The sequence below is a fragment of the Sceloporus occidentalis genome, unplaced genomic scaffold (assembly GCF_023333645.1).
Source record: "Sceloporus occidentalis isolate IW3139 unplaced genomic scaffold, rSceOcc1.0.p SCAF_4, whole genome shotgun sequence".
Taxonomy (NCBI): domain Eukaryota; kingdom Metazoa; phylum Chordata; class Lepidosauria; order Squamata; family Phrynosomatidae; genus Sceloporus; species Sceloporus occidentalis.
The window spans coordinates 78,819,995-78,834,218 of record NW_028316984.1 but is presented as its reverse complement, the minus strand read 5'-3'; the positions used below and the strand labels follow the sequence as shown (position 1 = coordinate 78,834,218).

The following is a 14,224-nucleotide window of genomic DNA, read 5'->3' as shown; positions in this document are numbered from 1 at the left end:
CTTTATGTGTTTTCCAACATCCACTGAATATGCCCCTAAGACTCAAGATTTACACTGAAGTTATGACTTCCTTGTTCAACTCTTTCTGCTTTCTTTTAGCGCTTGGATTAACCTGTTGGCTCCTACTTCCTTGTGACAGACTCTCTTGAACCAAAATCTGATATCACCGTTCTGTATTCTGTGTAGCTGCAGGAATCCTCAGGGAATTCTTCTCTGTTTTCATATGTTACATTTCAGTGACCTTTGTTCTCTCATTTATAACCTGTGCAAGGAAGACAGAAGCAATCCTGCTGGTGTGTTGGGATTACCAGATAGGGTTACCAGTTTTTCAGCTGACTAAAGCAGCTGAGCTATTAACAAGTAGCTTAATGGGCAGATATAGGTACCTGAAAACAGAGCTAACCCAAGACATTTTGCTGGTTAAGTCAAAGAACAAGCTGTCCTATTCCATTTTAAAAATCTTTCTTCAGCCCTTGCAATGGGAAGCATTCTTTACATAACCAAAGGGAGAAAGTTAGCTCAGGGGTGGAGGGGAAACAGGTCAGTCACTTTGCAGAGGTCTGTCCTCCAACACTGGTCTTGTCACTTCCTTGGATCTGCCACCTGAGGGGGCTGCCTCACTTTACCAAATGGTAGGGCCAGTGCTGGCACAATAAAGTACAGTGGGTGTTAAAAACACAGTAGCAAGCCAGGCCACTTTTCTTTTCTGGACAGTTGGCACCACATCTGTGCCAACTTCAGGCAACCCCCCCCCCCACCTCTCCTGATGGCAAGGTTTTAAAAAATGCCTGTGCTCCATTGAGGCTTTCATCTTAGACCTTTAGTGCTTTGTTCAGCATTAAACAAGAACAGTGAACATCAGAGACAGTGAAATTTGCTTGCCTGCCTTAGATTTTACACTACTAGGTAAACCTGCAGCCCAGCTGTTCCCCAGAGTGTTAATGCCCTGCAGCACAATGTTTTCATTGACAGATGGACAATGAGAAATATGGGTTTGGTAAATGCCTTTATTGGCTACCGGGTGCAGGTCTACTGCTTGGTTTGCCCTTGGGCACAGAGGCAGGTGTTGGGGGATGATTTGCAGGAGACCCAGTTTTGCTGCTGCTAAGATTGCGGCTAAGATGTGGCTCAGTGCTGAACACGGCGGATGGATTGGATCTGGTTGGTATGGGCTTGGGTGCTGTAATCACTGTACTTCTTGTATTCACCATTCTGTCTGTCCCGCTCCAGAACATACTGGTAGCCCCGGTATCCTGGATACTGATAGGCCACCCATCTATGGGGATAAAGCAAAACATTGGCAAGATAAGCAATTTCAGCACCGCAACATGGTCTTCCAGTGGGAATGGGATAGAGCAATGCCCTTCCCACTCCCATTACTTTTTAAAAATAAAAATAACACAAGCATTATAAAGCTTATTTGGCTATAGGCACACTAGGGCAAGTGAAAGACATGTGTGCACCATGAAAGGTAAGCACTTTCCCTCTCTTGCCAGTTTTGAATTTCTTAAAGAAGTTCCTCTGCCTCCAGCAAGTAACCTGGAGAAAATCATGCAGGAAGCTCAGTGCTAGAATGCTGAACGGCCTTCCCCCAACCTCTGACTCAAAACATTGGTCTACAACTCCCATCCCACTGGCCAAGCTTACTGAGGATGATGTGAGTTGCAATTCAACACATCTGAGGAGACACTGAGTGGGGTCTCATTTCTGTCAATATCCCAGAGTGATTGATCAGTAGGTATTTCCCTACCCACTCTACTTTGAGCAGAAGGTGCATCAGGGACTTCTAGGAAGAAGTCAATTCACCTTAAAGAGAGATGGCTAAGACTCCCAAAGTTTAGCAGACCTTCCAGAGATCAGTCCAGTTTTGCCCAGCCCTATCCTTCGGACTATACTTCCCAAAATATCTTTATTCATAACCTTCAACATTTCTTCAACTCTACTGCATTTAACCATCTAAACATTTTATGGTTTCTTGCTCTTTCTCTTTTACTGTTCCCTATGCATGAAACTTACAGTACCTGGACACCTCTGGGGTTACACCCTTTCTGTCCTTTCAAATCTCTTCTCAAAACCCACTTTCCCCATATACATAATACTACATTTATCCCCTTGCTTCCCCCCACAATTTGAGCTGCTAACTACTCTTCCCCCTGTCCCCACTATTCCTTTCTAAATAGCAACATGCACAATGTATTGTAAACTCTTTGGGGCAGGCGGGGCCCTGACCTTTTCTCAGTGTCCTTATGTTACCTTAGTAAGCATACTGCCTATGGTTCAGTCAGTTGTGCATATCAATATACTTGGAAAGGTAGGGCTGAGGTATGGGAGGCTTCTTTCACTGAATGTAGCAGGGGGTGGGAGGGCTCCAGCTCATCCGAACCTACAAGGGCATCACTTACGCTCCAGAGTTGACCTTGATGGAGCCCACTTCCTTGTTGCCCCAGCCCATGGCCTGCAAGGATGGGTAGTCATCGCTGAGCTCAAACTTGCGTCCTTGGAAATTCTCTGCCTCATAGAGGGTTGCTTTGCTGTCACTGTGGTTCTGCCATATAGGATTTAAAAAAGGGTGATTTGAGACTGGGGCCATCACAGGCAACATTAATTCACTCCATGTCTTAACCAGGTTTCCTTTCCTCCATCCAGGGGTGCAATGGTACCTTTTTGCAGTGCTGGCATTCCTCGTAAAAGACTTCCAATGCTACAGTCCCCAAAGACAGTCCAAAAATACAGGCAATTACTTTTATCCATATCAACAAAAGAGTTCTGGAAGTTTTCAACTCCACTCTGGGCCTTTGTTGCTGCCCCTTTTGCATTACAACCAGACAGCCTGTAACAATATGGGATTGCTGGGAATACCCATTCCCTCCAATCTAGGTACTATGAGGACAGAGGAAAAGTTCAGAGGGCACTGGGAATTTTAACGTGGCTGGGAGAAAGATATTGCCTATCCTGTTAATTCAGAAGTCTCTTTGTTCTGACCCTGCAAACCTTGACACCTCTCCATCTTGAACCCCAATACAGATTTCTCCTCTCACCTTAAAATATTCTTGTGGGCAATCTCTCATCCAATTCTGCAAAAAACAAAACACCTTGGGCTTCTGAGAGGGGAATAACATGGAGGGTGGTAAGTAGAATTACTATTCTTGGAGACTTGTAGGAGTGGCAATTCTCATTTTTTCCAGTCTAGTGAAGGGAGTCTAGGAGTAGTCCAGGGGCTGCAGAAATATTTCGACACCATCCCATAGGGGAAAAAAGGCAAGTAATTAGAATGCATATTTCCCCCTATTAATTTTTACCATCCTCTTCCTCCCTTCTCACTAGTGCTCTTGTGTGTTAGACTACACACACTGCTTGGGGTAGGAAACTATCTTTGTCTTGACACTCTCTATAACCATGCTGCACATTAAATGAGACTAAATAAATAGCAAGTAGTAGTAATGGTGGTGGTGGTGGTGGTGGTTGAATAGGAGTATTGCTTTCCTTGATCCAAGTGTCCAATTCAGTCTGGCCCAAGTTCCACATCACACACTGGATGGCATGTTGTCTTGCTTTCTTTAGGGGTGTATAGTTGTAGTTGTCTGACAATGTGATCCACAGCAAGCAGAGAAGAAGGCTATATGTTTTGTATATAGGTGTGTGTGTGTGCGTGCGTGCACGCTTTTGAAGTGATTAAGATTTGCAGGTTCCCAATATTCAGTGGATTCAAGGAGTTAAATGGAAATCTGGCACAGCTGCATACCCTCCACCCCACCCGTTCCATTACCCATCCCTGCAGCCTCCACTCTGCCAAGTGATCCTGCTAGGCAGGAACGAGATGGTATCTCACACCCCTTTATTAAAAGTGCGGGCATAATCTGACTTGCTGTTATTAAAGCCCAGAGATGGGGACGTGCAGAGATTTTAAAAACCCCGGTTAGGAACGGAAGCGGCTGCTCTTGAGATGAAGTGATATGCTGTGCTGGCTATAGTATCTTTGCAATGAGTGTTATACATTTTGTCCAGATAGCCTGGTTGATGCTTTCAAAACTCCCTTCCTTCTGCCTCCTTTCCCATTCCCCTTGACTGTCCCTGTGACCCTAACTCTAAAAAAGGCACCTATCCCAAAACTGCTTACTTCTTTGGATGTAGTAGATTTTATTTATATATCCCGATATATGCAGTTTTGTTGTTGTTTCTTTCAGTGTTTTTTAAAAATCTTTTTGCTTATGATACTGCGGTTGTTCCTTTGCCAAAGGCCAAGTGCCAAACTTAGCTCTCTGTCCCTCTTAAGACTGGTTTACCATGAATGCATGATCCTCTCCACCATCCCACAGAGGGCTGCTTTGACAGCCCACTCTGGTTACAGCTATAAGACATTTTATTTATGTATGTATTTATGGGATTTATATCCTGCCTTTCTTAGAGATGGGGTTCATTTTATCTCAAACGGGGCTGGGCACACTTCTGGATTTTGGGATCTACTTGATATGCCCCTAGAAACCCACCATCCTGAGCCAGATCAAAAATAATGTCCAGAAGTGAGGAACAAAGGGCCTTTGAGTACATGCTCAGCTTCCATGTCAAAGGTATTGTCTGCAAACAAAGGCCTTTACACAGAATCTTATTCCAATTTCTTCCAACCCTTCTCTTTTTAGCAGCCTGATTTAGAAGAAGATGGGAAAGGCTTGTTGTTCTTAGAGTTGTCAATTCGTTGGGAGCCAGAAACCTTCACTGATCAACTGGATGTCACCAGTAGATCCCTTTCTGCCCCCTCCTGATCTAAACAGATCCACACGTGAGTTAATTTAGAGCAGTTTACAAGCAGCTTGCCAGAATCGTGTGAGCGAATTAGTATCCTACAATATATCTGCCTAATGGGCCTAATATAATCTTTACCTAACCTTGGACATTGTCCTTCTAACCTTGACATGGTCTCTAGTGTCTTGTCTAAATGAGCAGTGGTAGCATATTTCCCAGTGCACAGCAGCATTCACATAGGAGAGAAATCTAAATACTCCATCTCCCTCCATCTTTTTCTCCTCCTCCATCTCAAACACAATATCTGGTTGTAAGGGAAGGGATTTAAAGGTAACTGTTCTATAGCAATGACTCCTAAAGAAACAAGACATATCAGAAGGCAGCAACCCTAGCTATTTTCTTGGTTATGATTACAATTGACAGTTCTAGGCCCTGAGAAAGGTTGCATGAAAGGGAAGAAACATCTCGGTACTGCACTACTATAACAGAAGAAAACAAACACTTTTGATTTCTTTTTAATAATAAAGATGCAAGAACCCTCTTAGGACCTCTGGACCTGGCAACAACTTTGTTATATTTTGGAACATTTTCTTACCTCCCCACCCCACTTATCCAGTCTGTAATATTTTGCCTGATGAAGAATTCTGGAGAGCTCAAAAACCCATACATAGAATCATAGAATCACAGAGTGGAAGAGACCACAAGGGCCATCCAGTCCAACCCCCTTCTGCCATGCAAGAAATCACAATCAAAGCATCCTCAACAGATGACTATCCAACCTCTGCTTAAAGACCTCCAAGGAAGGAGACTCCACCACTGTCCAAGGGAGTGTGTTCCACTGTCGAACAGCCCTTACTGTCAGGAAGTTCCTCCAAATGTTGAGGGGTATAGTTTTTTGTGGATTTTTTGGGCTATGTCGTCATGTTCTAGAAGAGTTTATTCCTGACGTTTTGCCAGAATATGTGGCTGGCATCTTCAGAGCCATGAGGATGCCAGCCACAGATTCTGGCAAAATGTCAGGAATAAACTCTTTTAGAACATGGCCACATAGCCCAAAAAACCCCACAAAAAACTATGGATGCCGGCCATGAAAGCCTTTGACTTCACATTGAGGTGGAATCTCTTTTCTTGTAGCTTGCATCCATTGCTCTGTGTCCTGTTCTCTGGAGCCGCAGAAAACAAGCTTGCTTCCTCCTCAATATAACATCCCTTCAGGTATTTAAACAGGGCTATCATATCACCTCTTAACCTTCTCTTCTCCAGGCTAAACATCCCCAGCTCCTTAAGTTGTTCTTCATAGGGCATGGTTTCCAGACCCTTCACCATTTTAGTCGCCCTCCTTTGGACACGCTCCAGTTTCTCAACATCCTTTGTAAATTATGGTGCCCAGAACTGGATACAATATTCCAGTAGGAGCCTAACCAAAGCAGAATACAATGGCACTATTACTTCCCTTGATCTAGACACTATACTTTTATTTATGCAGCCTAAAATTGCATTGGCCTTTTTAGCTGCTGCATCGCACTGTTGACTCATGTTCAACTTGTGGTCTACTTGGACTCCAAGATCCCTTTCACACGTAGTTTCATTCAGCCAGGTGGCCCCCATCCTATATCTGTGTGTTTCATTTGTCCGCCCTAAGTGCAGTACCTTACATTTCTCCATGTTGAATTTCATTTTGTTAGCTTTGGCCCAGCTTTCTAGTCTATTCAGGTCATTTTGAATTTTGATCCTGTCGTCTGGGGTATTAGCTACTCCTCCTAGTTTGGTGTCATCTGCAAATTTGATAAGTATGCCCCCAATTCTGTCATCCAAGTCATTGATAAAGATGTTGAATAGCACTGAGCCCAGGACAGAACACTCAGTTGGCCTAATAAAGTCATTACACTAGTACAGATCTTAGTTGCGATAAGCCACTAAATTAAAAGGAGCTGTAAACCTAAATACCCTGAAGGTACCAGATCCCATTTGAGCTTGGAAGCTAAGTTAGTACTTGAATGGGAGACTGCCAATAAATACTGGGTGTTGTAGGCTATATTTCAGGAGAAGGAAGTGGCAAAACCACCTCTGAGGATTCTTTACCTTTAAAAAAGGTTATCATAAGTCAACAGGCAACTTGAAGGTACAGACACACTTATGTTTGATTCTCTCCTTTCTACTGTATACAGTAAATTGCTTACCTTGTACCATTCCATTCTAGGTTTGTCAGGTCACATTCTAGAGCAGCTATTCCCAAGCTAGGGGCTTTCAGATATATTGGACTGCACCCTCTATCATCCCTAGCCAATATGATTGTGTGGATGATGGGAGTTGCAGGTTGGCACATATAGAAGGAACTATATTGGGAAAGGCTGCTGTAGGTACCTTTGTGCTCCCCAGTGATGCAGCAAATGAAGTGGACACAGTTTCTCTACCCTCTTCTTTCCCTTTTGTTACTTCTGGCTCCAGTCCTTTCTATCACAAAATATTAAGCAGAACTGTACACTTGCCCTCCTGCATGCTACCTTGGTTTTGACAGATTAATAAACTCATTGATCTTAGAAACTAATAAAAAGGGAGAATTTAGGAAGAATGTCATCTTTTCATTAGAGTGGGGAAACTATGCAGGGTATAGTTATTCCGACATTTTTAGTGACTTAAGGGCTCTGTATAGCTCAGAAGTTTGCTTACTCCTGTACTAACAGCCATTCATCTGATAAAAGATGTCACCTTGTCCCATTATACATCTGTAGGATGTCATCTTGTCAGGTAGACTCTTAATTTTATTTTAGCTTCATTTATGTCACTCCCTCTGGCAATTTCACTGTAACCATATTTGTCCTTTCCAAGCACACTCACCCACATTTATTAGAGACATCAGATGAAATTAGTAGATTCTGTAAGTGCCTTTTGTGTTTTTTAAAGAGATGGTGCTTGATCATCAAAATAGGGCATCTCCCCACTATTCATCGCCATTGAGGGTTCCCTTGGCTTGGCAACCCCACCACCAGATCCTTTGGGGCCTCCTTTTACTTTGATTTCCCCTGAAGTTTATCCCCCATTTGGGAGAGGGATCCTTTTCAGAATTTTTAGAGAGGCAGAAGAATGAGACTGAACTCACAGCACACTTGATGGTACGGAAGGAGAGCAAGTGCTCAGTCCTGTAGCCGCTGTTCCCACTCCAGGCTTCCCAGCGAGGGTAGTCACCTTTCTCCAGGATGAACTGTTGTCCTTGGTATTCAGGGTACTCGAACCCCACCCAGCTGCAAGTCAAGAAGGAATGGGGAAGAGGGGGAAAGAAGACAAGAGGGGAGTTTGGACAATCAGTTTTGAAAAGCAGCTTGTTCACATTACCCATTATTGTGTTTTCAAAAAGTAACTTGCTGTTGTGATTTGTTGCTGTGGTAAACAAAGAACCTGCTACATTCCACACTGTATTGCTTGCCGTCATTATTTTTAATCGCTTCCACTGTCTTGGATCCCTTCAGAATGAGTGCCTCTACAAAAGAAAAGTAGCTTTAAAAGAAACTACATGTGTTGTTATACGTAATAAAGTGACTTCATTTGCAGAAGTTAACTCTATTTTTTTGAACACTACAGCTTGAATCTTCCTTATCCAAAAGGCTTGGGATCAGAAGTTATTTGGATATGCTCCCCCCCCCCAACCCAATGTTGGAATATATGCATTCACATAATAAAATATTTTGGAGATGGGACCCAAGTTTAAACAAAAAAATTAGTTATGTTTTGTGTACTCCTTATACAAAAAGCCTGAAGGTAATTTTATACATGATATTTTAAATACTAGGTTTTTGCAAGAAACCAAGTTTCTGTACACTGAAGCATCAAAAAGCAAAGGTGTCACTATCTAAGCCACCTATGTGGATAATTTTGGATTTTAGGATTCCAGATAAGGGAGACTCAACCTGTATTCCCTTGTTAACAAAAAATGAGTAACAGATAACTATATTACTTATAGTTCATGATGTATGTTATTTGTAACCCATCACTTCCAAGTGCTGGCTGGGAGTACTTGGTATCGTCAAGTCCTTAAATCAGCAATGTATTTTGCCCAGACCTGTGAAAAGCTGTGGGGCAAAAGATTGGCCAAATTCCACCTGGAGTCCCTAATAAACAAAAGCTAACACTCTTTGTTAGAAGACAAAGTCATCTTCAATTTTCTCATCCATATTAATGGGAATGTTCCAATGCCAAAATGGGTTCAAATTTTTAAAAAGTCTCCTTCAATCTCAAACCCACCAAGTAAAATTTCCCTTCATCAAATTAACTTTTTTCCCACCAATTATCCAAAAATATTTTTTCATGATGCCTCAGCTTTTAAAAATTGCAGCCTTTCTACAGTTTATTTACTTATAGATTCCTAAACAAGCTAAACAATGGCTTAGGATGCTACCACATTGCAGAATGAACGTAGTTTGACACCATTTTTAACTGTCATCCTATGGAATCCTGGAATTTGTAGTTTGTTGTGGCACCAAAATTCTCTGACAGAAAAAGCTAAACAGCTCACAAAATTACAAATCCCAAAATTTCATAGCATTGACTGATGGCAGTTAAAGCCATGTCAAATTGCATTAATTCTGCAGTGTGGCAACAGTCTCAGACTACTATATGCAATGGAGGAGTCTTGGACACAGGAAACAGGATGGCAATAGTTACTGTGGGCTACCAGAAACACTTACGGGCCATTTTCCACTTTAATGGAACGAATCTTGCGGAAGCCACGTTCCATGATGCTGGGACACTCCATCAGGAACTCGCATCTCTTCCCCTGGAAGTTTTCTTCTTCCCACACGGTGATCTTGAATTGACCCAGGGTCTCCATGTGCTGGCTGGTCATGAACACCTTTTCTGCTATAAAAATGTAACATGTTTTTAGTGCGGATTTCCTTGAGCATCTGCTGTAGGATCAAACCTTTCTGTGGCATTTAAATGTTGCAGTAGTGGCCGGACTACATCCCTTCAAGCATTGGCAATGGGCAATCAGGGATTTGCTACCATCTTGTAATGGTATCCAGCGCTGACCAAACTACGGTTTAAAAGAAAGATTCAAAAGGGAAGTGGTCATGGAGAAAAGAGGCAGTTGGTGGATTAAGGTCCATCTAGGAGCCAGACCATGGGCCTGAGTGTATGGGGCCTGAGCAGAGAGGTAGAGGATAGAAAGGCTTGGAGATGTCTCATTCACAGGGTCACCATGAGTCAAGGTCAACTCAGGCAGTTAACAACTGGGTGGCCCTTGAGGTCTCTTCCAATTCTATGATTCTAACAGCAACTATGGAGCAGGCTTTACAGACACATTCCTCCCTGATATTACAATTTCCTTCAACTGCCACATCTCCTGGACAGGTCTGAACAACAGGGCATCACCATGTCTTCAACAGTCTTACTACAGAGGTTAGATTCACGTGAATGTTGTCTAGGAGTGAGCCATCATCAAAAAATGGGTGCCTGGTGGATAGAGAAAGTTGCCTTCCACACCGCTTCCATTATCCCTGACCACTGGCCATGCTGGTTGGGATGATAGCTCTTGCTATTCAAAGCAGCTGGAGGACACTGCATTAGAGGAAACTCAACTAACATGATGCAATGGATAGCATAGTCTCAATTCTTTCATCACACAGGCAGGCACGCAGGCACATGAATACACATGCCCACCACTATAAGGACAGCCTACACTACTAGCATGCAGTTTTAGCAGCATTATTAAAGGGCAACAAATAGTAAAATATATAAAATATCATTATGTATATAGAATTACAAGACAGATGGTATTTTGGATTTTTCTGATTCAGACACCAACATTTTTGAGCAATGACATTTTTCCTAAATTAAGCCATATCCTAGACCGTCTTTTAAATTGTAGTTTGGTCAGCAATTGATACCGTCCTAAAATAATAAAGGAGAGGCTTATTATTATATCTAAGCCTATTTGGATGGCAAAGGTGTAGAAGGAGGGCTAATAACATCTTTCATCTCTCACTCTTACTTGCAGAAAAGGCATTTAGACTCAGAAAACCACCTCAACCTATTTTTTGTACGCACCCTTATGTCAGAAGAGCATCTGTGGAATCTTATTGGGGTCTCAGATCTACAGTGTGTGCATACATGTGTATGCATGCACACACATAAACATCCCTGTGCTTTGATTCTCATGTCTGTCAACATATTTTCTAATTGTCCCTTTACCAAGAGAGGGAGAGCCCTGCTGAAAAATGGGAATGTTATAGAATTATGAAGGCTAGATAGGATCTAAGTGCCATCTCACCTAATGTTCTACCAAAAAGCAGAACCATCCAGTCCCTCATCAACAACCATCAACTAATACAATCCAGATCACAGCATGTCAGAAGCAAAAAGCAGGTGGTGCAGAAAAGAATATTATAGAGCAAACCTCTTCAAATGACTCATGAAAGTGAGTCAAACGAATACAGAGTCACACCTGAGGATGCCCCAGTGCAATCTTTTTGCCAGCCAACCCAGCAACCGTGGCCTTAAAGCCCTCAGAGATCAATCTCTCCCCAATCTGTGACTCTCCAGGAGAAGCCAACTCTTCATTGGAATGGGCACCACAAATCCAGCTAAGCACTCAGAGTATGGAGTGATGGAGCTGTTGAGGGCGAGAAGCCGGGAGCTGGTACTTACTTGGTTGGCAGGGCACAGAGGCAAGAGTGGTGGTGCTGGGCTGGGGGGTCCTGGCAACATTATATAGCCTGGCCTGGCAAAGTGACCAACGGGTGTGCACAAACAGGTAGTGCTGAGTCAGCAGTGGCAAGCTGCGGGAGGAGAAGCATCTCATGCCCAGTCTGTGCTGTCCATTCCTCTTAGCTATCACAGTGAGATGCCTCTCCTCTCCCCAGGCCAACAATAGGAAACAGGGCATGTTTGCTTAGTAGCTGAGGAGCACAAAAGATAAAGGCCCTGACGGGCCATTTTCCTTTCACCCTTAGAACAATGCTCCAGCTCAGCCAGAGGATTAAGAACATTGCCCGTTCCCAGGGCATTGCACGGCAGAGCCTGGCAGCTCTACCATGGGGCAGAGGCAAAGCTGCCCAGGCGCCATCAGGGATGGGAATCTAGAGTCATGCCTCCCACTCCTTTAGTGTCTAATGCTTTCCTGTCCATGGCACCATGCCCATGGAACATGAGTCTAATCAGCTCTTTATATTGGGGTTATTTGAGGACCCCTTGAATTAGCCATTTCTGCCTGACAGATGGGAGTCAGAGGGAGGAGAAAAAAAATCTGTATTGGCATTTGCTTTTCAAATCTAATTCATACAGGCCTCAGAGCTTCTCAGAAGTTTTTTGCATGGTGCCTTTTGTAGCAGCAGCAGCAGCAGCCTTTCCCAATATGGGGCTCTCCCTACCTAATGTGCTGGATTACAACTCTCAGCACCCTGAGTTAAGATACTATTAGTATCCCATATATCTGGATGAGAGCACCAAGTTGGGGGAGGCTGATCTGGAAGTAACCTAGAGGTTTCTTGTACCTCCATATGCCTGTTTCAAAGCTGTAGTTGCAGATAATTGGCTCAGTGAGGAGATAGTAAGAACACTTCTGATGTTACCTGGAAACATGTAGCAATAGCAACCAGTGGGTAAATGCTACAAAGGCATCATGTGTGCACATTGTCTGTCTAATCTACACCCCAACCATGACCATACTTGCCTTGAAGAAGGAAGCTGGGCTGATCCTTTGGATCCCATCATAGCTTCTATGGGAGCCTCTCCTGCTTCCATGTCCCAGCGCACCCAGCTCATTTTTAAAACACACTCTTTCCACTGACACTGACTCTTTCTGATTCTTGAGCATCCCTTCATATCCCACCAGGGGGTGCAGGAGGGCAGGAATTGTGCAAGGTAGTTGCAAAAGAGAATAATGAAGTGGTCATTTGTAACACATTTAAAAATTACAGAAAACATTACTTTTTCTCTCTTTTGTGTTTCTGTATTGATTTTACTCTACTCTTTTGATTCTGTTCCCTCTCTTTTATTTGATTTCTCAGTTTGTCTGTTTCCCCCCTTTCCTCTGTCTGCCCTTCCTTTTGTCTCATTTTTTAAAAAAAGATTTTGAGCTGGAGGGCAAGGACTTGTAATTTTTGCATGTGTTTGTACAGCATTTCATGCACATTAGGCACTTTTATAAATGATTAATCATGAGGTGATTAAAATCTGTTGAAAGAAGCAGTGGTGTCAGTGGGCTCAAGAAGGTGTAAAATGAAACAAAATGTAGCTGTTGTTGATTACATTTTTTTACTTTTAACCAAGTTAATTATTAATTTTATATTTAGAAATTATATATACACACACACACACACTTATTAATTCAAACATTCTGTATTTATAAAGAAAAGTGGGGTGCACATTTTTTTTAAAAAAACACAAATAAATATGTCAGGAAATTTGCATAAAGTTGCCTTTTTGAGGGGGGAGTTAAGTGCCTCTTAAGTGTGAGATAACCTGGTCTGTACAGATACACAGTTTACAAGATTACCACACTCAAGTAAAGAAACTAGAATTGGGTGTGCAATACAAAATGAGATATTAACTTGTGCCACTTGCCTTGATGTTCTTGGGGGAATTCCTGGATATACTAACAAATAGTCCAGGTATTAAAGTGTTTATAGATCTTGGATAAGATTTGTATGTTGGACAACAGCAAAAGCTCCCCAGACCTGGAGAGAAAGAAAAACAAACAAAACAATATAAACTCTCATAGCTTCTTGTAGGGTGTGTGTGTGTGTGTGTGTGTATGTGTGTGTGTGTGTGTATGTTTGCAAGGACCTGCTCCCTAATTGGAGTGTTTAGGATTCCAGTCATGTAATTTGCTGTGGTATATTTTTATTATACAGAAGAACTATATAAAATTGTGAAATTATATATAGGAAGAAGAAACCTAGGAAAATGAACCTCAAATTTTGGAAAGCAAAGTGAAAGCCGCACTCAAAGCAACAGAGAAGAATACATCACCAGGAATAGATGACATACCAATAGAACGGCTAAAAGCCACAGAGGCAGAATCAAGCACAGTTTGAACTAAAACCAGCCAAAAAAGTATGGAAAACAAAGCAATGGCCCACAGATTGGTAGTGATTAATATACATTCTCATGCAAAATAAATAAATAAATAAATAAATAAATAAATAAACAAACACTGGGGCCCTGTGAAGACTGGCACTTTGGGCTAGCCTGGGGGTGGAGTCGGGTTGTAGCGTCTACATGATGCATGCCCCGGCTTTTCTCTTAGGGTGCCATGATGCTGTGTGTCGCACCACATGGCATGCAGTGTCATGTCACTCTTCTGGTGCTGCGTCCACATGATGCAGTGCCAAAGGAGCATTGTATAGCCGTGGCGCTACTTCTATCACACCCTTTCCAGTGACTGTAGTGTGTGGTTGCCATGGCCCTGATCTGGCTGAAGAAGGGGCGACTGGAGGCTCAAAATTCTGCAGCACAGAATCCTACCATATATGGAGTAAGAAATTCC

The 14,224-nt window shown here is 42.7% G+C and overlaps 1 protein-coding gene across 2 annotated transcripts; it reads right to left on the bottom strand.

The window, feature by feature from the left end:
• Nucleotides 1-1,124: 1,124 nt before the first annotated feature.
• Nucleotides 1,125-13,723, bottom strand: CRYBA2 (crystallin beta A2). Of its 2 annotated transcripts, XM_089523361.1 has the most exons (6): nucleotides 13,708-13,723; nucleotides 11,349-11,371; nucleotides 9,423-9,541; nucleotides 7,841-7,982; nucleotides 2,403-2,545; nucleotides 1,125-1,276 (listed from the first exon to the last, which is right to left on the bottom strand). In XM_089523361.1, exons 1-6 carry the CDS (start codon nucleotides 13,721-13,723, stop codon nucleotides 1,129-1,131), a joined length of 591 nt encoding a protein of 196 aa, XP_089379487.1. In that variant the 3' UTR covers nucleotides 1,125-1,128. The 2 variants fall into 2 exon arrangements, with proteins under 2 accessions (XP_089379487.1, XP_089379489.1); XM_089523363.1 differs by lacking the exons at nucleotides 11,349-11,371; nucleotides 13,708-13,723 and having other exon boundaries at nucleotides 9,423-9,594.
• Between the last annotated feature and the right edge of the window lie 501 nt (nucleotides 13,724-14,224).

Bases quoted from the DNA above. Each gene is read 5' to 3' on its own strand.
- CRYBA2 (XM_089523361.1), bottom strand. The intron at 7,983-9,422 runs GTAAGTGTTTCT...CTTGACTTGCAG, and splicing joins ATTAAAGTGGAAAATGGCCC to CTGGGTGGGGTTCGAGTACC. The intron at 1,277-2,402 runs GTAAGTGATGCC...TTATCCCCATAG, and splicing joins ATCAAGGTCAACTCTGGAGC to ATGGGTGGCCTATCAGTATC.